At 36.9% G+C, this 25,845-nt stretch overlaps 1 protein-coding gene across 1 annotated transcript in view; it reads left to right on the top strand.

Moving 5' to 3' along the window:
• The window catches only part of LOC128644854 (cholesterol 24-hydroxylase), a 104,301-nt gene that overhangs the window by 26,542 nt on the left and 51,914 nt on the right, over positions 1-25,845 (top strand). Inside the window, exons 5-9 of the mRNA XM_053697473.1 lie at positions 5,833-5,919; positions 13,397-13,535; positions 18,339-18,449; positions 19,671-19,827; positions 23,621-23,683. Of these exons, the coding sequence (XP_053553448.1) occupies positions 5,833-5,919; positions 13,397-13,535; positions 18,339-18,449; positions 19,671-19,827; positions 23,621-23,683 (557 nt within the window). The remainder of the gene's footprint in view (positions 1-5,832; positions 5,920-13,396; positions 13,536-18,338; positions 18,450-19,670; positions 19,828-23,620; positions 23,684-25,845) is intronic.

Here is a 25,845-nt window from a genome sequence, read left to right as displayed (position 1 = left end):
TGAAAAAACAAGTGAATGTATGCACTGATCTGAAAATTCTCCTATAGTAAACAAACCAATTCAGAATGATTCCCTTTAAACAAATAAAATATATCTATATACATTTTGTGCTTGTCTGTGCATGTGTCTGTCTATCTATATCTTCCTGACTGACTCATCAACGCCCAGCTCAAACCATTTAATCCTGGAACGTGAAATTTGGAAGGTACGTTGTTTTTATGATGTAGGCACCCACTAAGGAAGGATTTTTGGAAATTACGTCCCTAAGGGGGTGAAAAAGGGGGGTGATTTTTTTTTTTTTTATGAGGAAACCTATATCTCAAAACCCGAAAATGTTACAGACGTGAAAATTGGTATTTAGATTCTTCTTTAAAAATAAAGAAACGTGTTTTACCATTTCCCAAACATCCACTTAAAGGATTACTTTCTGTTATAATTTTTAAGCTAAACAACTAACATATTAAAGTTAATAAACATTAATTAATTAAAACCTACTGACCTATATTTTCTCCAAAACGAAGTTTCATAACGTTCTAAAAGTTATATCTTTTATTCACTGATGATGTCACGTTATCCTGCCCACTATTTTCAGCACTGCATGTTCAAAATACTTAAACCAATAACTTTGTGTTTAAAGCGCCATTTTGAAACCTAGGTATTGTAAACGGATTGGTACAGAGCAAAGGATACCCACGGAGTGGGTTTGGAAAACAATTAAATTTGCAGACAAGATTTCTGATATACGGTAGAGATATGTTAATGAAATGCTATTGATATTTGGGGTAGTTAGTTAGTAACAGGCATAGAAAATATTTACTTACAGTGGCCCTTTAAGGTAGGTCAAAAGGCAGGGGTGATTTATGAGGATACCTATCTCTCAGAAACCAAAGATGTTACAGATGTGAAAATTGGTATTTAGATTCTCCTTTAAAATAAAGAAACGTGTTTTACCATTTCCCAAAAATCCACTTAAGGGTAGTGAAAAGGTGTGGGGGTGATTTATGATGATACCTATATGTTACCTATATGTTAGAAAAGTAAAAATTATCATTTAAAATCTTCATTATAAAGTAAGTTTACTTGCCAAAATGTATTGCTCCTAACATTCTCAAGATACGGATATCAGTAAAAAAAAATAATACTTTTTTTTTTTTTTTCACATTTGATAGTTGAGTCATAGGTTTCTAATTATCATGCCATCAACCGCAAATACGCTGGAATTCCACAGCGTATTTGTGGCGAGGCTGATTCGCCATAGTTATCAAGCCCTACAGACCGGCAAAAGTAGAATCTAGTGACGTAACATACGATCCGGCGGACTCCAGATGTTCCGAACGCAAGTTCGGCGCAATCTGACTACTTTTGGAAGTTTTCAAAGAACAACCAGGTATGCTCTGCACTTTTCCGGCCCAGCCCTGGAGGCGGCGGATCCCATAAGAATCAATGGGAGTCTGACAGCAGCGAAAGCTCATGTTCGCTTCTGCCCGATATCCCATTGATTCCTATGGGAAGTGTCTGCACCTAACACCCTAACATGTACCCTGAGTCTAAACACCCCTAATCTGCCCCCCCTACACCACCGCCACCTGCATTATACTTATTAACCCCTAAACCGCCGCTCCCGGACCCCGCCATAACTATAATAAATGTATTAACCCCTAAACTGCCGCTCCCGGACCCCGCCGCCACCTACATTATACCTATTAACCCCTAATCTGCCGCCCCTACATAAAGTTATTAACCCTTATCCTGCCGATCCCGGACCCCGCCGTAAATAAATTAATTGTTTAACCCCTAAACCGCCGTATTTAATTAATTTATTTAATGGTAGTATAGTTTTAGGTGTAATTGTAACTTAGGTTAGGTTTTATTTTACAGGTATATTTGTATTTATTTTAACTAGGTAGCTATTAAATAGTTAATAACTATTTAATAGCTATTGTACCTGTACACAAATACAAAGTTGCCTGTAAAATAAAAATAAACCCTAAAATAGCTACAATGTAATTATTAATTATATTGTAGCTATCTTAGGGTTTATTTTATAGGTAAGTATTTAGTTTTAAATAGGAATAATTTTATTTAATTATAGGAATATTTATTTAGATTAATTTAAATAATATTTAAGTTAGGGGGGTATTAGGGTTAGGGTTAGACTTAGGTTTAGGGGTTAATAGATATAATTTAGGTGGCGGCGGTGTAGGGGGGGCAGATTAGGGGTTAATAAATATAATTTAGGTGGCAGTGGGCTCAGGGAGCGGCGTTTTAGGGGTTAATATGTTTATTATAGTTGCGGCGGGGTCCGGGAGCGGCGGTTTAGGGGTTAATAAGTTTATTTAGGTGCGGGGGGCTTCGGGAGCGGCGGTATAGGGGGTAAAACAGTATAGTTTAGTGTGGGTGCTTAGTGACAGGCTAGCAAGAAAGCTGTGAATAAGCCGATGAGCAGCGAGATCAATGACTGTCAGTCAACAACAGTCCACTGCTCATCGCACCGTACTTGGTGCGCGGCTTTTTGACAGCTTTCTTGATAAATTTGGCGAACGTATTCAGGTCCGCGGCGGCGATGTTAGGCGAGCTTAGGCGAGCGTATTGGGGCCGGCAAATGCAGGTAAGTAGACAGCTTGATAACTAGAGGCCATAATATATAATTACAATTTAATATTAAAGTAATTGTAAACAGAATAATAACATATTTTTGATGTGCCGGACGGACGACCCGCCCACAACTTAGCTGATTGGTGCCCATATACAAGAAACACTAAGTACTTAAAGGGAGAGTCTAAAATAAAACTTTCATGATTTAAATAGGGCATGTCATTTTAAACAACTTCACAATTAACTTTTTATAATCAATTTTGCTTTGTTCTCTTGGTATTCTTAGTTGAAAGCTAAACCTAGGAGGATCATATGCTAATTTCCTAGACCTTGAAGACTGCCCCTAATCTGAATGCATTTTGACCACTAGAGTGCATTAGTTCATGTGTTTCTTATAGATAACATTAAGCTAATGCACGTAAAGTGACCTAGGAGTGAGCACTGATTGGCTAAAATGCAAGTCTGTCAAAAGAACTGAAATAAGGGGGCAGTTAGCAGAAGCTGAGATAAGGTAATTGCAGAGGTAAAACATGTATTATAACTGTGTTGGTTATGCAAAACTAGGGAATGGGTAATAAAGGGATTTTCTTTCTTTTGAAACGACAACAATTTTGGTGTTGACTGTCCCTTTAACAAAAACTCACGAAGTTTATGTCAGCGAGTGTGCAACCCGAATGGGCAAAAACGCGAGGACACATGTTGTTGCAAGTGGTCACTTCTTTCCACAATTTTTGTTTTTTTACAAATTGCAAAATCCACGCGAGCGAAGCCGCGGGAAACAGCTAGTTAGTTATATATATATATATAAACACCCAGCACTCACCAGCTAGCTCACAGCTAAGATAAAATCACAACTGGAAAGGTTAGTTACTGCATCTGGCCAAATGGGAAAGCTCAGGCACCACGTCAAGGTCCTTTCCATTGCCTGAGTCCCTAACACAGGCACACCATCATGCAAGCTCACAAAGCCAAACAGACTGAGAACAAAGAAGGGGTGCACAGGTGGATGTAATCACCCAGAGAAAATACAAAACATGGAAGGGAACTGCACTCCAAGACCGGACCAGGTACACATCCTGTGACTCAGCAACATCCAGCCCTGGGTGCTAAATAGCACTCCAAAAAAGCTGTGATGTCACCAGAGCCACAGGCAGTTAACCCCAGTCTGGAATGGGTGCAAGAAACAAGGGGGATTACAAACAAAAAGTAATACAACACATAGAAACACCCAGCACTCACCAGCTAGCTCACAGCTAAGATAAAATCACAACTGGAAAGGTTACCGCATCTGGCCAAATGGGAAAGCTCAGGCACCACGTCAAGGTCCTTTCCACTGCCTGAGTCCCTAACACAGCCACACCATCATGCGAGCTCACAAAGCCAAACAGACTGAGAACAAAGAAGGAGTGCACAGGTGGATGTAATCACCCAGAGAAAATACAAAACATGGAAGGGAACTGCACTCCAAGACCGGACCAGGTACACATCCTGTGACTCGCCAACATCCAGCCCTGGGTGCTAAATAGCACTCCAAAAAAGCTGTGATGTCACCAGAGCCACATGCAGTTAACCCCAGTCCAGAATGGGTGCAAGAAACAAGGGGGATTACAAACAAAAAGTTCCAGTTGTGATTTTATCTTGGCTGTGAGCTAGCTGGTGAGTGCTGGGTGTTTCTATGTGTTGTATTACTTTTTGTTTGTAATCCCCCTTGTTTCTTGCAACCATTCCGGACTGGGGTTAACTGCCTGTGGCTCTGGTGACATCACAGCTTTTTTGGAGTGCTATTTAGCACCCAGGGCTGGATGTTGCTGAGTCACAGGATGTGTACCTGGTCTGGTCTTGGAGTGCAGTTCCCTTCCATGTGTATATATATATATATATATATATATATATATATATATATATATATATATAATCTCCTATCAACTATTGCCAGTATTAATAATTACAAAAGTTACTTTGAAGAAATAGATTTAAAATCTTGTTTGTAAGCAAGGCAAAAAAATGTGCATTAAATGTATTTGTTTTAACAACCTTCTCTGAGGCTTTTTTAAGTGAGAGTTTTTGGTGCACTTGACTATAACAGCTAAATCAAGCCAAAGGATAGTGTTGGTTTGTTGATGATGCACAGCTAATACAAAGACCTTTATTCATTAAAAAGTGAACTCTCCAAACTTTACAATCACCGAAATTCCTACTTTAGCTAAGGAGCTATTTCTCTGGAGCATGAAGGAGCTCTAAGCTGCTTAACATTTTGGCGGCATTCATCCAAAAGCATAGCCCATTATGGGCTAGATTACAAGTGTCGCACTATTTAGCGCTCCTGCTTGAGTGTTAACTTCGCTAGAATGAATCTTTTTGCGTGCGCCAGGTTGCGCGCGTATTGCAAGTAAGTTTCACGCAACATCTTGAAATGCATTGACGTATTCTCCCCATTGAAGTCAAGAGAGAGCAGAGAAGAAAAAGCCTAAACACCTATCACTCGCATGCTAACCCAACAGGAGTTGTAAATATTTCAATGTTCTTCACTTACAGAACAATGGTATTTTTATTGTAAATACATATTTGTATATACCTGCCTATACCTGTATATCTATTCCTGTGATTGGGCTGGCCATGAAGGATCTTGATCTGGTGGCCCAACCACACCTGTGTGCATGGAGCATAGTCCTGTTGGGAAAAAAACAATCCTGAGAGTTGGGGAACATTGTCAAAGCAGAAGGAAGCTAATGTTTTTCCAGGATAACCTTTCACGTTGCTTGATTCATGCTTCCTTCACAAAGATTAAACTTTCTCCTTTGTATAAACTGATCCGGAATGTTAACCATATTTTAGATGGTGTTTAATTCATAAGTTGTAATGAAGATGCGCTTTAGCTTTTTAATGTAGCACTGAAATTAATTTACCCGCACTCTGGCCACCCACTTCAAAAGTTAACTGTTTTCCCATCAGTGTTCTGTCCACAAAGGAATTGTGCAAGTGCCGTCTGGCTGGAGCACCAATTGGAGAACAGTTCCAACCGTTAGCTCACAAAAATGAATTACTTTTCAAGTGGGCAGCCGGAGTGTGGGGTATTTCAGTTTCAGTGAACGGAACCTTAAAAAAAAGAAAGTTATTTTGTTTTAGGAATATTAGATTGTCCTATTCTAGCACACCGCAGATCTCACTGAAAAATGTCCCCGGCATTTAAATCTCATCTCACGAATGTACTAACACTACATTTTAATGTGTTGCCAGGTTCCTGGGAAAAGGTTTGTTGAGTGACAGAGACTACGAACATTGGCACAAACAAAGAAGAATCATGGACCCCGCTTTCAGCAGAACGTAAGTGCAGACAGTCATCATATGATAAATCACTATTTGGGAAAACCACTGTGCATGCTTTTATTAAAGGGGCATGGAAGTCAGAATTAAACTCATGATTTGGACAGCATATCCAGTTTTTAAAATATTTGCTTTTATTATTAAAAATATTGCTTTCTCCTGGTATACTTTGTCAGCTGTATTTGCAGCAATGTTTGTAACAATGTTTCACATATAGTGCTCAAAACACGTGCATGCGTCTGAGCCTACCTCAGTATCCGCTTATGGAAAGGAATTAAGTTTCAACAAAGAAAACCAAGAAAGAGTCTGACAAGGCATATGTATGTAGCAACCAATCACTCCCAGTGGTGCATTTCTACTGCTGAGGAACTTGATAATGAAAGTGAATTTAAAATATATTTTTTTTAATCCGATAGATTAATTTTTTACTTCTGTCACTAATGCTAATGACCAGAAATGTGTTGGCTGGAATGATTTTGTTATTTTCTATAGGTTTTATTTATAACAGTTTTTTGTGATAAGGCCATTAAAATTAGAGGATAAGAACTGGACATCACTGATACTCTTCCCCCCTTTATATTTTACACTGCTAGAAAATTATTCTAAACATCAGCTCCCACCTATTTTTAAATTATTTTATTATATCTAATGTGCATCAATTTGTATTATAAAGAAGTTGTTGTTGTTGTTGTTGTTGTTGTTGTTGTTGTTGTATTATTAGACTATAAGCTGACTTTGTACAAGTAAGTGCTTTAAAGCAAATGTATTGACCTGACAAAAGCCACCTTGGCAGAATCAGAAGGCACAGTTGAATCCAGTGCTTTCCATTTCCTACCTGAATACCACCAGCTCAGTATTGGCTACAGGCACACTTTCTGCCACTCAAAGGTTGTTGTGATTATGTTAATCAAATCACTTTTGTTGTGGGTAGAGGAAAGCCTTGGAGGAACCCTTGCCTTTGTTTTTTTTTTTAAATTCTGCCAAGAGGGGCATTTTGATTGGTATGTTTATTTTGTTTTTAACCCTTAAAACTCTTTTTTTCAAACAGAAAAAGGTGGTCTTAAAAAATAATAGAATCAGTGAAAATATATCAGTTAAATTGACAATTGAACACAATCTATTAATGCATAATCAGAAATCACTAAAATAATATCCTTATATTTTTACTTTAACAGTATACGTTGTATTGTGCTCTTTCTGTTTCATATAGTTTTAATATATGTCAACGGTTTAAGTGGCTACTACTGCTGAAAATAATAATAGTAATAAAAATAATGATAATATTATTAGTAAGAATACAACTATAGGATGCACTGTTTGTTCTTATACCGCCACTTATTTAAAGGGACAGTCAAGTCCAAAAATACTTTCATGATTTAAATAGGAAATGTAGTTTTAAACAACTTTCCAATTTACTTTTATCACCAATTTTGCTTTGTTCTTAGTTAAAAGCTAATTCTAGGAGGTTCATATGCAATTTTATTAGACCTTGAAGACTGCCTCTAATCTGAATGCATTTTGACCACTAGAGGGCAGTAATTCATGTGTCTCATATAGATAACATTGAGCTCATGCACGTGAAGTTACCCTGGAGTGAGTACTGATTGGCTAAAAAGCAAGTCTGTAAAAAGAACTGAAATAAGGGGGCAGTTTGCAGAGGCTTTGATACACGGTAATCACAGAGGTAAAAAGTGTATTTATATAACTGATGGTTATGCAAAACTGGGGAATGGGTAATAAAGGGATTATCTTTCTTTTTAAACAACAGAAATTCTAGTGTTGACTGTCCTTTTAATTGGCAGCATATCTAAAATATTGTCTTTTACAGATAAATATGCTTAACCTCTTTGCTGCTAAGTCTTTTTCCCATCCCTGTGCCAAGCTGATTTTCAGTTGTTTTCTTTTTTACTTACATTTAAACAATATTGAGATATATATATATATATATATATATATATATATATATATATATATATATATATATATATAATCAGGGACGTGCCACTCATAGGAGGCAGGGAGGCAGTGCCTACCCTGCCATATGTGGCCAAAGCTTAATTAAATTTTAATTAAAACATAAAAAAAAAGTCCCAAAAATATTTCCCCCCCATGTAATGCTATGGAGAGGCAGGTACAGGAACGCTTCTCTCCATTGCAGTACATGGGGTCAAAGGAAAAGCTGTGCTGCAGCGCCACCTGTGTTCTGTCAATATATTAGCAGCAACAATTGGGACCAATAGGAGGCACCCCTCTTGATGCCTCCTAGCAAGTGAAGGATATATAGATTAATCAGAAGGAGGATGCAGTGAGCAGGGTCATGTGACACAACTGGAAGCTGAGGTAACCTAAGAACAGATGACACCAAGCAGAATAGTAAAGTAGTATTCTACATCTCTTGTGATTCACAAATTGTGTTCAGATACAGCTCATTAACAGGGGGACAGTAAGTGAGCATAACCCAATACTGACAGGAAGTCAAAGGGACAATTCAAATTTAAATCCATCATTTAAAACCCAGAGTTTGAAGTTAAGTGTGCAGTGTCCACATTATTTAAATTAAAGTTTTTGACATTGAATATTGCTAAGCCTCCCTAATTGCTTAGTAACTGGCACTGTGCCATAGAATTGTGTGAGTGTGGGTGTCAGTGAGCAGAGTATGTGTGCTTTATTCTCCCAGGTAATCAATACATTTCCGATGAGCTGGTGCTTTAGTGCAGTGTTTCTCAACAATGGTCCTCAAGTACCCCCAACAGGCCAGGTTTTCATTATAGCTGAATCAGTACACAGGTGAAGTAATCCAGCTGATCAGTAACCTTAGTGGTTACTAACTTTCTCTCACCATCACCTGATTATGTCACCTGTGCACTGGTTCAGCTATCATTTAAACCTGCCCTGTTGGGGGTACTTGCGGCCCTCTGTACATGTGTTTCTCCAGCGTATCATATCTAGTGCCTAACCAGCCTCTGACCTCACTGCACGTCACTGATATATATATATATATATATATATATATATATATATAATCAGTCCTAGCAGACTCAAAATATAACATTTATTATATTGATATTTCATGACATAAGAAGATTACAACAAAATTTTTTAAAGTGATGGTACATCCCTTTCTTTGTTCGAAGCGTATTGCGGCGCCAAGTCAGATTTCCCGCACGGCTATGGCTAAGAGGTGGAATGTCACCCTCACAAGCCATATTGCGTTCTGCCATAGCAGCTCAGTGTAGCGAACACTTGGAACAAAGAAAGGAACTTTCAGCATGAAGTATTTTATACTTTGTGAAATTGGAACAAATAAAGAGGACTTTAATTCATGAACACTAGGATTATATATATATATATATATGTGTGTGTGTGTAAATGTTTTAGGCAGGTGTGAAAAAAATGCTGTGAAGTAAGGAATTCTTTCAAATACAGAAATGTTAATAGTTTATTTTTTATCAATTAGTAAAATGCAAAGTGATTGAACAGAAGAAAAATCTAAATCAAATCAATATTTGGTGTGACCACCCTTTGCCTTCAAAACCGCAACAATTCTTCTAGACACACTTGCAGGAACTTAGCAGGTAGGCTGTTCCAAACATCTTGGATAACTAACCACAGTTCTTCTGTGGCTTTAGGCAGCCCCTGTTGCTTCTGCCTTTCCTTGTATTCCCAGACAAACCTTGATGATGTTGATGTCAGGGCTCTGAGGAGGGGGGGGGGGTTGCATACCATCACTTCCAGCACTCCTTGTTCTACTTTACGCTGAAGATAGTTCTTAATAACTTTGGCTGTATTATTTGGGGTTGTTGTTATGCTGCAGAATAAATTTGGGGCCAATCAGATGCCTCCATGATGGTATTGCATGATGGATAAGTATCAGCGATTATTCTCGCATTGATGAGACCATTAATTCTGACCAAATCCCCAACTCCATTTGCAGAAATAATGCAGCCCCCAACTTGCAAGGAACCTCCACCATGCTTCACTATTGCCTGTAGACACTTATCTTGAACCACTCTCCAGCCTTCAACAAACAAACTGCCCTCTGACTACAGCCAAACTATTTAAAATTTGAATCATCAGTCCAGAGCACTTGCTGCCATTTTTCTGCTCCACAGTTCCTGTGTTTTTGTGCATAGTTGCTTGGCTTTTGTTTCCACGTCAGAGAAATGACTTTTTTTAACCGCAAACTTTCCATGAAGGCCACTTCTGACCAGACTTCTCCAAACAGATGGGTTTGTACCCAGGGTTCCACTGGTTTCTGCCAATTCTGAGCTGACTGGGACTGCTGGGCATGTTCTGTTTGCAAAGGAAAGTAAGTATGATGTGTCTTTCACCTGCTGCCCTAAGTTTTTCTTTGTCCAATCATTGAATCTACTTTCCTCAAAGTTGCCGGTTTCTTTGTGCTTCTTTAGAACCCCTGTCTGCCTTGAATTTTCTTCCTGGGAAGAGACCTTGCTGATGCAGTATAACTACATTGTGTCGTGTTGCTGTGCTTAGTCCTTTCCCATGGTATATGACTTTACACATCAAACTCAAACAACCTCGTCATGGTTATCAGAATTTGCCTGTTCCTCACCTGGTTTTATTCCTCCTACACAGCTGTTTCAGTTCATGATAGTGTGTCAATAACCTATATATTAAATTGATGATCGTAAGCACCTGTTTGGTATAATTGTTTAATATGCACATGACTATATGCTACAAAATATCTGACTTTGCGCAAGTGTAGCGCTGTGGAATCTGTTGGCGCTCTACAATAACTGATAATAATAATAAAGTGTACCTTAAAGGGTAGAAGTTTTTCTTTTGTTCATTCACCTTTGCATTTTGTTAATTGATAAAACTATTAACATTTCTTGTTTTTAAAGCGTTCTTTCTTTACAGCATTTTTCACACCTGCCCAAAACCTTTGCACAGTTTTTGTTAGTGAAGAAATAAAACATTTTTTTTTATCCTCTGGTGAGCACTCCCAAACTTGTTTCTAGAGCAGTGTTTTTCAACCAGTGTGCCCTGGCACACTAGTGTGCGTGAGAGATCCTCAGGTGTGCACGGCAGACTGACAACAGTGTGAAATATTTTATAAACTTTGCTTGTTTTTTACTCCCAGTGCAGGGGTAGTCTTGTAGGAGGCATGGCATAACAGCACAAATACATACAGTATGTGTGTGTTTGTGTGTATGTGTATATATATATGCTGTATTAGGCTACAATGTGCTGATTTTTTTTAAATTTTGGGGATGGTGGTGTGCCACAGGATTTTTTAATGTAAAAAAGTGTGCCACGACAAAAAAAAAGGTTAAAAATCACTGTTCTAGAGAACACACAACTAGTCACAATCAGTTTGCAGTTCCTTATCATACTCTTCTCTGTTAAAGCTAATTAGGGGCATATAATGTAGTGCAAGTAGAAAACCCATAATTCACAGATTTAAATTACAGGGAAAGGTGGCAAAATAAGTATTGAAAGGATACAGCAAAGTTTTTTTTATTACTATGCACAATAAACTTTTTAAATTATAGTCTCAAAGTGTTCCATGTTTGTTTCTGGGTGCCATGGAGAGTAGTATCTCTATGTGTGTGTGTAACTGATTGTCAAGGGGGTTATATCACAGCTCTTCTGTCAGCCCAAAGGGGGTTTCAATCACTTCTTTGTGTGTAGTTCTGGCAGTCAAAGTCTAAAATCACTGCTTTGTTACCTCTAGGACCCTTGTTATCAAACCTGTCATCAGGCCTCCCTAACAGGCCCAGATTTTGAGGATATCTGAACTAGAGCACAGGTGAAATAATCGGCTGTTTAGTAAACATGGTCATTTTACCTGCGCTCACCAAAGGTAATCTTGAAAATCTGACCTGCTAGGGAGGCCGAAGAACAGGTTTGAAAACCAGTGCCTTAAGAGATATAATTGCAGCTCGGTTTTTGAAAAATATATATGACAGAGCTTAGGGAAGTGGCTTAGGGTGGAGCCTACGGTAGCATTTGTGTGAGGTGTCATTGAGGTATTTTTAACAGGATATAAAGCAGTAGGGGATTAGAAGATAAAATGTTTAAAGGGACAGGAAACCCAATCTTTTTTTTTTATTATTTTAGGATTCAAATAGAGCATTCAATTTGAACAACTTTCTAATTTACTTACAATTTTCTTTGTTTTTTGGTATCTTTTGTTGAAAATCAGGGGTGTAAGCTTTGGAGTGGGCACATGTCTTGAGTACTGTACGGCAGAAGTTTTGCAAGAATGTTATCCATTTGCAAGAGCACTTGATGGCAGATACAGAGAGTGCTCCAGATGCCTTCTTAAGTATCTCTTCAATACAGAATATCATGGGAACTAAACAAATGTTGAGAAAATAAGTAAACTGGACATTTTTTTTCATTTTTTTAATTGTGTGCTCTGTCTGAATTACAAAAGAGAATTTTTGGGTTTCATATCCCTTTCTGTGTATTAAAAAAAAAACCAAAAAAAACACTTTGCAATATACTTTCATTATTTATTTTGTTCCCTTTTCCTGAAATTAAATTCTGAAAATGTATTGTTTTTTTCTAAATTCCACTGAGTTTGTATAAAGTAGTGGGCACCACCGTGTTTAAACTTAAATTTTCCCTTATTTTACTTTTTTGCTGTGGACAATTAGCTATAATACAGGCAATTAAAAAGATGGTACAAACAAGGTTGGGTTAAACACTGGATTGTAAAAGTAATTATCTAACATGAATTCCATTTAAACTTTCATGTTTCTAGAGCTGACTTTAAAGGGATAGTAAACGCCAAAAATGTTGTTTAAAAATATAGATAATCCCTTTATTTACCATTCCCCAGTTTTGCATAACCAACACTGTTATAGAAATATAATTTTTACCTCTGTAATTACCCTGTATCTAAACTTCTGCTGACTGCCTCCTTATCTCAGATCTTTTGACAGACTTGCATTTCAGGCAATTAGTGCTGACTCTTAAATAACTTCACGTGTGTAAGCACAATGTTATTTAAATGAAACACCTGAATTAATGCCCTCTAGCTGTGAAAAACTGTCAAATGCATTAGATAAGAGGCAGCCTTTAAGTGCTTAGACATTAGCATATGAGCCTACCCAGGTTTAGCTTTCAACTAAGAATATTTGATGATAAAAGTAAATTAGAAAGTTGTTTAAAATTAAATGACATGCCCTATCTGAATCATGAAAGTTTAATTTGGACTTTACTATCCCTTTAACTTTGTGTTCAACCCCTTTGCAAGCAATAGTGCTATAACAAAATTGTGTGACTTTTATACCCCTTTAAGAGGGACTGGCATATTTTCACTTGGAACAATAAGTCATCTTACAATAGAAGCAATGTTGGTAAACCTAGAAAATTTGTATTAATGCAAACAAGACAACACCCATCCATTTGGTTATATGATATAATTTGATGTTATCTATATATTTTTTTTAACCCTTTACTGTTTAATAATTGCTAATAAATCTACTTATTATTTATGTGCCAGCTATTTGATAGGTTTAATGGGAACATTCAATGAGAAGGCTGAAGAACTGATGCAAAAACTCACAGAAAAGGCCGAGAAGAATTCAGAGTTTAAAGTTCATGACATGCTCAACAAATTAACACTCGATGTAATTGCCAAGGTGAGGTTGAGTTACCGGTCACTTTTTCACTTCTGGTTTTAAATATACCTCTTTCCCATTTTATCCTTTATTAAAATGAAACTCCTTTGCATTAGAGCATACTGAAGTAGCCTCAGGAGCGTGCACGTGTATTAAGCACTATATGGCAGCTGTGTTTGGTCCGATGTTTGTAACAATGTTTTACTTTTGGTGCTCAAGACACATGCATGTGCATATCATTAGGTTGCTAAAGTGAGAGGTCAGTTGTAAAAAGACACAAAAGCCCCAACGTAAAACCGATGTCTCAGTATTATGAGAGCATTTGACAGGTTCTCAAATACTTTTGCAGAGCACTGTTGTGGAAGTCGTGGCCAATCGTTTGAGACAAGAGACTTTACTCCTTAAATAAATGTCTAAAAGGGATAGAAAGGTTAAAATTGAAATGAACATTGGTGTATTTAAATTTTAAATAGAAGCATTTTTACAATATATTACTGTTTTTCAGTGGTATACGCGCATATGCTGTGTGTGTGCCCTGTGCACCAGTGTTAAAACACTACGGCCTAGATTTGGAGTTTGGCGGTAGCCGTGAAAACCAGCGTTAGAGGCTCCTAACGCTGGTTTTAGGCTACCGCCGGTATTTGGAGTCACTCAAAATAGGGTCTAACGCTCACTTTCCAGCCGCGACTTTTCCATACCGCAGATCCCCTTACGTAAATTGCCTATCCTATCTTTTCAATGGGATTTTTATAACTCCGGTATTTAGAGTCGTGTCTGAAGTGAGCGTTAGACATCTAACGACAAAACTCCAGCCGCAGGAAAAAAGTCAGTAGTTAAGAGCTTTCTGGGCTAACGCCGGTTTATAAAGCTCTTAACTACTGTGCTCTAAAGTACACTAACAGCCATAAACTACCTATGTACCCCTAAACCGAGGTCCCCCCACATCGCCGACACTCGAAAAAAAATTTTTTAACCCCTAATCTGCTGACCGCCACCTACGTTATACTTATGTACCCCTAATCTGCTGCCGCTAACACCGCCGACCCCTGTATTATATTTATTAACCCCTAATCTGCCCCCCTCAACATCGCCTCCACCTGCCTACACTTATTAACCCCTAATCTGCCGACCGGACCTGAGCGCTACTATAATAAAGTTATTAACCCCTAATCCGCCTCACTAACCCTATCATAAATAGTATTAACCCCTAATCTGCCCTCCCTAACATCGCCGACACCTAACTTCAATTATTAACCCCTAATCTGCTGACCGAATCTCGCCGCTATTCTAATAAATGTATTAACCCCTAAAGCTAAGTCTAACCCTAATACTAACACCCCCCTAAGTTAAATATAATTTAAATCTAACGAAATTAATTAACTCTTATTAAATAAATTATTCCTATTTAAAGCTAAATACTTACCTGTAAAATAAATCCTAATATAGCTACAATATAAATTATAATTATATTATAGCTATTTTAGGATTTATATTTATTTTACAGGTAACTTTGTATTTATTTTAACCAGGTACAATAGCTATTAAATAGTTAAGAACTATTTAATAGCTAAAATAGTTAAAATAATTACAAATTTACCTGTAAAAGAAATCCTAACCTAAGTTACAAATAAACCTAACACTAGACTATCAATAAATTAATTAAATAAACTACCTACAATTACCTACAATTAACCTAACACTACACTATCAATAAATTAATTAAATACAATTGCTACAAATAAATACAATTAAATAAACTAGCTAAAGTACAAAAAATAAAAAAGAACTAAGTTACAAAAAATAAAAAAATATTTACAAACATAAGAAAAATATTACAACAATTTTAAACTAATTACACCTACTCTAAGCCCCCTAATAAAATAACAAAGCCCCCCAAAATAAAAAAATGCCCTACCCTATTCTAAATTACTAAAGTTCAAAGCTCTTTTACCTTACCAGCCCTGAACAGGGCCCTTTGCGGGGCATGCCCCAAGAAATACAGCTCTTTTGCCTGTAAAAAAAACATACAATACCCAAGCCCCCCAACATTACAACCCACCACCCACATACCCCTAATCTAACCCAAACCCCCCTTAAATAAACCTAACACTAAGCCCCTGAAGATCATCCTACCTTGTCTTCACCATACCAGGTTCACCGATCGGTCCAGAAGAGCTCCTCCGATGTCCTGATCCAAGCCCAAGCGGGGGGCTGAAGAGGTCCATGATCCGGCTGAAGTCTTCATCCAAGCGGGGCAGAAGAGGTCTTCCATCCGATTGAAGTCTTCATCCAAGCGGCATCCGGAGCGAAGCGGCAGCATCCTGAAGACCTCCACCGCGGAACATCCATCCTGGCTGACGACTGAATCAGCCAATCAGAATCAAGTTCAATCCGATTGGCTGATCCTATCAGCCAATCAGATTGAGCTTGCATTCTATTGGCTGATCGGAACAGCCAATAGAATGCAAGCTCAATCTGATTGGCTGATCGGATCAGCCAATCGGATTGAACTTGATTCTGATTGGCTGATTCTATCAGCCAATCAGAATATTCCTACCTTAATTCCGATTGGCTGATAGAATCCTATCAGCCAATCGGAATTCGAGGGACGCCATCTTGGATGACGTCATTTAAAGGAACCGTCATTCGTCGTTCAGTCGTCGGCCATGGGCCATGGATGTTCCGCGGTGGAGGTCTTCAGGATGCTGCCGCTTCGCTCCGGATGGATGCCGCTTGGATGAAGACTTCAATCGGATGGAAGACCTCTTCTGCCCCGCTTGGATGAAGACTTCAGCCGGATCATGGACCTCTTCAGCCCCCCGCTTGGGCTTGGATCAGGACATCGGAGGAGCTCTTCTGGACCGATCGGTGAACCTGGTATGGTGAAGACAAGGTAGGATGATCTTCAGGGGCTTAGTGTTAGGTTTATTTAAGGGGGGTTTGGGTTAGATTAGGGGTATGTGGGTGGTGGGTTGTAATGTTGGGGGGCTTGGGTATTGTATGTTTTTTTTTACAGGCAAAAGAGCTGTATTTCTTGGGGCATGCCCCGCAAAGGGCCCTGTTCAGGGCTGGTAAGGTAAAAGAGCTTTGAACTTTTGTTATTTAGAATAGGGTAGGGCATTTTTTTATTTTGGGGGGCTTTGTTATTTTATTAGGGGGCTTAGAGTAGGTGTAATTAGTTTAAAATTGTTGTAATATTTTTCTTATGTTTGTAAATATTTTTTTATTTTTTGTAACTTAGTTCTTTTTTATTTTTTGTACTTTAGCTAGTTTATTTAATTGTATTTATTTGTAGCAATTGTATTTAATTAATTTATTGATAGTGTAGTGTTAGGTTAATTGTAGGTAATTGTAGGTAGTTTATTTAATTAATTTATTGATAGTCTAGTGTTAGGTTTATTTGTAACTTAGGTTAGGATTTCTTTTACAGGTAAATTTGTAATTATTTTAACTATTTTAGCTATTAAATAGTTCTTAACTATTTAATAGCTATTGTACCTGGTTAAAATAAATACAAAGTTACCTGTAAAATAAATATAAATCCTAAAATAGCTATAATATAATTATAATTTATATTGTAGCTATATTAGGATTTATTTTACAGGTAAGTATTTAGCTTTAAATAGGAATAATTTATTTAATAAGAGTTAATTAATTTCGTTAGATTTAAATTATATTTAACTTAGGGGGGTGTTAGGGTTAGACTTAGCTTTAGGGGTTAATACATTTATTAGAATAGCGGTGAGCTCCAGTCGGCAGATTAGGGGTTAATGTTTGAAGTTAGGTGTTGGCGATGTTAGGGAGGGCAGATTAGGGGTTAATACTATTTATGATAGGGTTAGTGAGGCGGATTAGGGGTTAATAACTTTATTATAGTAGCGCTCAGGTCCGCTCGGCAGATTAGGGGTTAATAAGTGTAGGCAGGTGGAGGCGACGTTGTGGGGGGCAGATTAGGGGTTAATAAATATAATATAGGGGTCGGCGATGTTAGGGCAGCAGATTAGGGGTACATAGGGATAATGTAAGTAGCGGCGGTTTACGGAGCGGCAGATTAGGGGTTAATAATAATATGCAGGGGTCAGCGATAGCGGGGGGCGGCAGATTAGGGGTTAATAAGTGTAAGGTTAGGGGTGTTTAGACTCGGGGTACATGTTAGAGTGTTAAGTGCAGACGTAGGAAGGGTTACCGCATAGCAAACAATGGGGCTGCGTTAGGAGCTGAACGCGGCTTTTTTGCAGGTGTTTGGTTTTTTTTCAGCTCAAACAGCCCCATTGTTTCCTATGGGGGAATCGTGCACGAGCACGTTTTTGAGGCTGGCCGCGTCCGTAAGCAACTCTGGTATCGAGAGTTGAAGCTGCGTTAAAAATGCTCTACGCTCCTTTTTTGGAGCCTAACGCAGCCTTTATGTGGACTCTCAATACCAGAGTTATTTTTATGGTGCGGCCAGAAAAAAGCCGGCGTTAGTTTTTCGGGTCGTTACCGACAAAACTCCAAATCTAGGCCTACATCATCTTAGCAGTGGATTGTGTGACACAAATTAAGCCTTCAGACATACCACTGACAGCTCTCTAAGCTTGAATACTGGTGCCCAAGGCCTCACAGCATATGTGCATATGCCACTGAAAGTAATAACTTTTACTACAAGAATTTTCGCTAATGGAAATATATTGCAACAATGCTTCTACTTAAAAATGAAATGCACCCATGCACATTTCAATTGTGACCTGTCCATTAAATATTAGTTGATTTATTTTTGCTAGATCTGTGTCTCTCTATCTTTTTTTCAGCAGCATTTATTTATATCTGATTTTACCAACCGCACAGGTGGCATTTGGCATGGATCTGAATACCCTGAACGATGACCAGACACCCTTCCCCCGGGCTATCTTTATGGCTTTGAGAGGAATGCTAGAAATAAGAAATCCTCTAACAAAGGTTTGCAAATAACTAAACAATTTATTGTGATATGCTAAATAAACTAACCTGGATTCTGATTGATTTAATTTATTCATTGTTTATTATTAAAGGGACAGTCTACACCAGAATTTGTTTTTTGTTTTAAAAGATAGATAATCCCTTTATTACCCATTCCCCAGTTTTGCATAAAGAACACAGTTATAATAATATACTTTTAACCTCTGTGATTATCTTGTATCCAAGCCTCTGCAAACTGCCCCTTTATTTCAGTTCTTTTGACAGACTTGCAGTTTAGCCAATCAGTGCCTGCTCCCAGATAACTTCACGTGCATGAGCACAGTGTTATCTATATGAAACACATGAACTAACACCCTCTAGTGGTGAAAAACTGTTAAAATGCATTCTGAAAAGAGGTGGCCTTCAAGGTCTAAGAAATTAGCATATGAACCTCCTAGGTTAAGCTTTCAACTAAGAATACCAAGAGAACAAAGCAAAATTGGTGATAAAAGTAAATTGGAAAATTGTTTCAAATTACATGCTCTATCTGAATCATGAAAGTTTATTTTGGACTAGACTGTCCCTTTAAGAAAAGAAAACTAAAAAAGGAAAACCTGTTCATGCATAAAATGTTAATAAATATAATTAATTATTGTTGCTAACAAATGCTATGTGATAGCATAAATTTGTAAACTACTTATTGTCTATTAAAACCAAGTGATTATATATATATATATATATAATTTTATTTAAGGATTATGGGAGTGCACATAGAATAGGAAAACTCAGATGTGACTGAAACTTTTACGTGGAGGAATAAATGTAATTTCAGCCAATCACATACCTCTGTGTAAGACAGCTCCCAAGTTCTCTTAAATAAAATGTTTCTTTATATAAAATGTGTAGGTCACAAAATGAATAAAATATTTGCACAAATTGTATGTTTTAGACTTATTTTTAAACTTTGTTAATATGTGCACATTTTAAAACTACCAGGCAAAGCAGGAGTGTGAAATAGAAAATAATTGGGACAACTCCTACAATTCTATTGGTGGATGCACATGAAAAAAATCAGCACATCTATTTAAAATAGAACAATTTACCTTTGAAATACTTTAATGTCCCTTTAAGCAAACAGAAATTATTTTATAACCCTTTGTATTTTAATTAACACTTTCATATTGCATTCTATATGATTATGCATAGTTTCCAATTCATTAAAGGATGGTGTTTATCTAATAGATCTTACCATGGAAGAAAGACCTTGTCCGAGAGATTCGGGAGTCTATTCAGCTTCTCCGTAAAACCGGAAAAGAATGCATCGAGAGAAGACGGAAGATGAGTGATGAAGGTGAAGAACTTCCAATAGACATATTGACCCAAATACTCAAAGGGGCAGGTAAATATGGGTTTATTAAATGTAGTTCATGGTGTTAAGTAACATATAATATACTGCTTCTCATTCTGTTTTGCATATATATATATATTCACATGTATAGCGGAGATATGCATTTAAGAAATAAGTTACACGGATTCACTCTGCCGTGTCTGTTCTCATAGCAGCAGTCTTATCTAGAAAGAGGGGGGGGGCTGCATTCCAATGAGAGATTCATTTTGTCTTGAGAATGATCTTAGTTTTTGCTAAACGCTAGCTATATAAAATATGATTGACATAAAACAAAGACAGTCACACCTGCTACACTATCTGTTTAATGATTAGATATGCTTGAGGGGGCAGCAGTGCTTTAAGGAGAAGTTTCTGGGCAACATCTGAAATAGAGGTCTGACATTAACACCTGTAAAAATCTGCTGCTTGATGATGCTGTATCTGGCTTTAAAGGGATAGTCTACCCTGACATTTTTATTGTTTAAAAAAATAGAAAACAACCACTGTTATATTAATTTACTTTTTACCTTTGTGATTACCTTGTATCTAAGACTCACCTCATATCTCAGTGCTTTTTACAAATTTGCATTTTAGCCAATTAGTGCTGCTTCATAAATAACTCCCCAGGATTAAAGGGACAGTCTACTCCAAAACATTTTATTGTTTAAAAAATAGATAATCCCTTTATTACCTATTCTCCAGCTTTGCACAACCAACACTGTTAAATTAATATATTTTTTACCTCTGTGATTATCTTATATCTAAAACTCTGCAGACTGGCTCCTTATCTCAATGTTATTTATAGACTTGCATTTTAGCTAATTAGTACTGACTCATGAATATCTCCATGGGAGTGAGCACAATGTTTATCTATATAGCACACATGAATGAGCAGTACCTTGCTGTAAAAAGCTATAAAAATGCCCTGAGATAAAGGCAACTTGCAGGGGCTTAGAAAGAGGCAAAAATGTAAAGGTTATACTGTATATCAATATAACAAGGTTAGTTGCGCAAATCTGGGGAATGGGCAGTATAGGCATTGTCTATCTTTTTTTTTTTTTTTTTTTTTTAAACAATAACAATTTTGGAGTAGACTGTCCCTTTGATGCACAATGTTATCTATATGGAACACATGAACTAGCACTGTTTTGGCTATGAAAAGCTGATAAAATGCACTGAGATAAGAGGTGGCCTGTACAGGCTTAGAAACAGTCAGAAATGTAGTAGTATTATTATTATTATTATTACTATTATTATACTTTATTTATGAAGCGCCATCCTATTCCGCAGCGCTGTCCATGGATACAGTTCATTTAAATAAAACAATAATATAAAACTTATAAACAAAAAACAATATTTATGAGCGCTTAAAGGCTAAAGGTTAACAAGTAGACCAAATACAGTAATTACTAAACCATCAATATTAGCAATTTCTATTAATTAATTAAACAATAAGTGATTCAGATAATTTGTGAATCGTTATAGCAAATCACCTAAATATATATGTATAACTGAAAAGTATTGTATAAAGAAGGATAATACCAATATATGGCAGATAAGGAAATATTGAAAAGAATACCCAAATTAGTAAATGAGCAAATAATTTATTAAACCTAAACAGTTATGCAAATAAACGGCATCAATATCTGTTACCTAAATTAAATAAAATATTGATAAAAATGGGTAAAAAATTTTTGGACGTCTCCGATATAAAACAGCTAAAAAAGTAGGAAAAAATATTGCCACCACTAAAAAAAAGATTTCGCCAAAACGTAACAAACAAGTATCAAAAAAGTTGTTACAGAATTCCAGACAAGGGTAACCACTACAGTTCACACAGTGTGAGTATAAAACAGATCGATCCTTAGGCACATAGGTATATTTAACCTGGCTATTCGGGAGTGGTAATAGACATAGGGGACAGCCAGCTAGATTAGATGTTCAACCTCCGTATAGTCTCTTCCTCCAGTCGTTAGGGTCACATGTAGAGAATCTGTTAGGCTGCTCCGCTCCTATTGGTCAGTGTTGCTTAGACACACTCCAGCTGATCCGTGTATCCGCTTTCGATAAACTAGAGAGAGAAAAAAGTATCCGTCCTTAGTGCAAATTGCACGTTAATGGATGGCGCAAAGTTAAACAGCTAGTTCACACTGATATTAATCAATTAAAACCGAGTATTAGGATAGGAACATATAATTAATCAATCCCTAGTGATGACTACTGTAAAAATATATATATTAGGTAGAAGTGAGATACAGGTTAAAGTACCAGTTATAGTAAAGTACACAGTCCCAAAAGGTAGTAATGAGATGTTATTGTGGAAATCTTCATCAATCTCTCCCCTTTAGATGTGCACTTACTTCAAGCAACCTCAATCCTATGAGGTAAGAATGTAGCAGTATCACTGAAGGGCTAGGTACTCCCTGAAGTATGGATCAAGCCGGTCGTGGGTCTCTTTATGTGTAGACTTCAAAACACCGTCACTCTCTGCCTATGACAGGGATTCAACGTGCACCCTAGGTTCCCGAGCTCTCTTGGTGAATGGAAACTTTCAGCTCCGGTCGCCGGATTATGCAGAAAAGACCAGAAACAGATACATAGTGTAAAACTGTTTTTTAATATACACACAGTAAGAAAGCAAAGTAAGTACAACTCACATTTAAAATCCTCAACATATGAGGCATGAAATCAGCACATAATATATATGTAAGGAGTCCAGCACAGTACAGTTCATACAAGGAAAGTCCAAGTCAATCCAAGAAACTCCGGACACACAAATAATGCTAATCAGATCCAATACAAAACATAGGGGTATGCCTTCCCATATATATATATAGCACCTTACGCGTTTCGAAGGGGTTTGAACTGTATCATTCCCTTCTTCATCAGAGGTAAATGTCAGACTATTCTGACTCACAAGGTGAGGACTCACAAGTAATCCTCATAGGATTGAGGTTGCTTGAAGTAAGTGAACATCTAAAGGGGAGAGATTGATGAAGATTTCCACAATAACATCTCATTACTACCTTTTGGGACTGTGTACTTTACTATAACTTGTACTATAACCTGTATCTCACTTCTACCTAATATATATATTTTTACAGTAGTCATCACTAGGGATTGATTATATGTTCATATCCTAATACTCGGTTTTAATTTATTAATATCAGTGTGAACTAGATGTTTAACTTTGCGCCATCCATTAACTCTTTCTTTGTGTGTGTATATATATATATATATATATATAATCACACCATATACAAATGAACAATATAGCCATAGTTGTACCCACAATGCCTCAGCACAAATACGTTTATTATTAATTTACAGTTTTAGCTACTGTATTAAAACTAAACAATTTCAGTTCACACATGTAAATTGTATTGTTATTCCACACTGTCTAAAGGGATCATTTACACTAAACCCTAATTGCACATAGCGATGCTGCAGTGAGGATTGCGCTACCGATAGAGTGAAGTGAGCTAAACCACCTCCTTGCAAGTCTACCTTCAAACAAAGATTCGATCCCTTTAAAACATTTCATTCACTTTTGATTTTCTCTCTGGTATGAAAGGTACCCACCACATGTCTGATACTCGCGGTATAGCGGATGTTCAATCCCTGTCGCTCAGGCAACAGGATCAGCTGTAATTTATTCTCGTCAGTATGGCCTATAAATAGTTTAGCCCAGTCAAAACACTCAAAGCAGCACAGATAAAATGACCTATGAAGTAGATTTTATTGTGGAAGATGAAATAATAACTTGAATTTAATCCTTATTTATTTATTTATTTATTTAAATCAGCTTTGGAAGAAAATTGTGATGATGAGATGCTTATTGACAACTTTGTCACCTTCTTCATCGCAGGTTGGTATTCTATTGTTTAATGTATTGCTCTTATGCAGTGGGTATAGTGTAAGACTCGGTTTACTTACTAAGAGGTTTCTACAGTTTATTTCACAATGTGTTTTTTTTTTCAACTGGGTATGATCGTTTAACAGTATAAAATGCTTGCTTAACTTACTATTAGTTTAAGATATATTTGTTTTACAAGATTTTTGAGTTTGGTTTAAGAGTATATAGTAAAATCTGTTAACCAACCATGGGGGGGGGGGGTGTTCTCTGCATTCCCCAACTAGTCATGGTTGTCCTAACTTTTCTTTTTAAGGTATAAATCGTTCAGCTGATACATCTCCATTGAGTAGTATAATGGTTCATTTGAGAGGACACACGCTCAGTCTCTCTGGTTCATACCTCTCAATTAATTGTCCCAATTCTAGTGCATCCTCTTGTCCTTCTTTCCTTTATGTCCTAGTTGCTCTATGGTCTACTTGGACCTGCATAAACCCAGCTCAAAATGCCAAATCTCGTCCCAAATTAGCAAAATCACAAACTGGGGTTGTGTATACCGCAATATAGAAACAGAAATCGTTCCAGCTGGTGCAATAAAAGACTTTTATTTGTGCAAACAGGGATAAAGAAGCGACGTTTCAGGCCCACACTTGGCCTTTTCTCAAGCTTAACCAAACATTAGTGAACAAACATTTAAATAGCCCTAATGGCGCCAAATATTGTGATTAAAAAGTGATGCAATGCTGCCCTCTAGTGGATCACCATCATTTAGCATACAAATATGTATCAAAGTGCACATTAATGGCCTCCATCCTGCCACCTAGTGGATCAACATCATATTATTAAACAGTTATATCTCTCATATCATATGTGAAAAAAATTCTTATTCTATATTAAAAATTAATCAACATTACAAAATTGCATATTAATAAAAAGTATAATAAAATACATTGAGAATTTCATTAATGCTTTTAGTAACCACAATATATTGAATTAAAAAATATATCAAGTGTATCCTAGATGTATCAATCATATTTGATATAGTTATTTCAATCAGTTAACTTCATCTTTATTTTGATTTTCAATTCATCACTATATGGATGCACTCATATAATTGGTCAATATTGGCTATTCAACATAGTGTATCTATTTAAATTTATAGAGACATTTAATCTCATACTAATTAGTATTTACATTAGAATGCACATTCATTTATATAGTATAATATTACAAAAGTCCTATACTTATTTCATTTTATTAAATTTTATTGGATTCTATTTAAAATGGATTTTATTCAGTCACCAAAAGGCAGTCCAATTACATTCTCTATTTAAACCTCTGGGCCATAAAGTACCTAATTCATTGATCCAGAATGTTTCTCTCCTAGTTAATATATTCTCCTTATCACCCCCTCTTCTAGGTGTATTAACCCTTTCAATGATTTGGAAACGTAATTGGCTTATTCTATGGCCCGCCTTTATGAAGTGTCCAGCCACTGGAGCATCCTTTTTGCCACAACGAATATTTGACTTGTGCTCAGAAATTCTTTCTCGTGCTTCCCTGGTCGATTGACCAATATACATCAAGGAACACGGACATTTAATTGCATAAATAATATATTCTGACCTACAAGTCAAATATTCATTTATGGAGTACTTTCTGCCTGTATATGGGTGACATATACCGCACCACTGAAACAAGCAGACTCAGCCATTGATTACCAAGAATCCTCCTCAAGGTCACTAGGCCCCCTCCTCAACATCCTCATGTTCAGAGGCAATCTGGGTCCTTTTAACTTCCTGAAATAATATAATTATTGCATCATGGTGTTTCATCTCCAGTTCCCAAGGTAAATCATTGTGTCAGAGTAAGTGCAAACAAAGAAAAAAGATTCATATAAAAGTGAAAAGATGTTTAGTGCAAGGAAAGGTGAATTCAGCAAAATCTCTGAAAGATAATGTGCTAATAAGCAGAGCATTATTGGCACCCACCTCCAACATTTCCACTTCTGAAAAGACACTCCCCCCCCCCCCCATTAAAATTGTCCCTATTTTTGTAGTATGTTAAAAAGTGTATTTATTAATCTCTTGTGTCCCAAAAAGTCCTGATGGAAAACACTCAGAATAATGGTTATTTCTTTTCTTAATCTGTGAGAATTAGAGATGATGGGAGACATC

Source organism: Bombina bombina, chromosome 1 (assembly GCF_027579735.1).
Source record: "Bombina bombina isolate aBomBom1 chromosome 1, aBomBom1.pri, whole genome shotgun sequence".
NCBI classification, from domain to species: Eukaryota; Metazoa; Chordata; class Amphibia; order Anura; family Bombinatoridae; genus Bombina; species Bombina bombina.
This window is presented reverse-complemented; position numbering and strand designations above follow the sequence as displayed.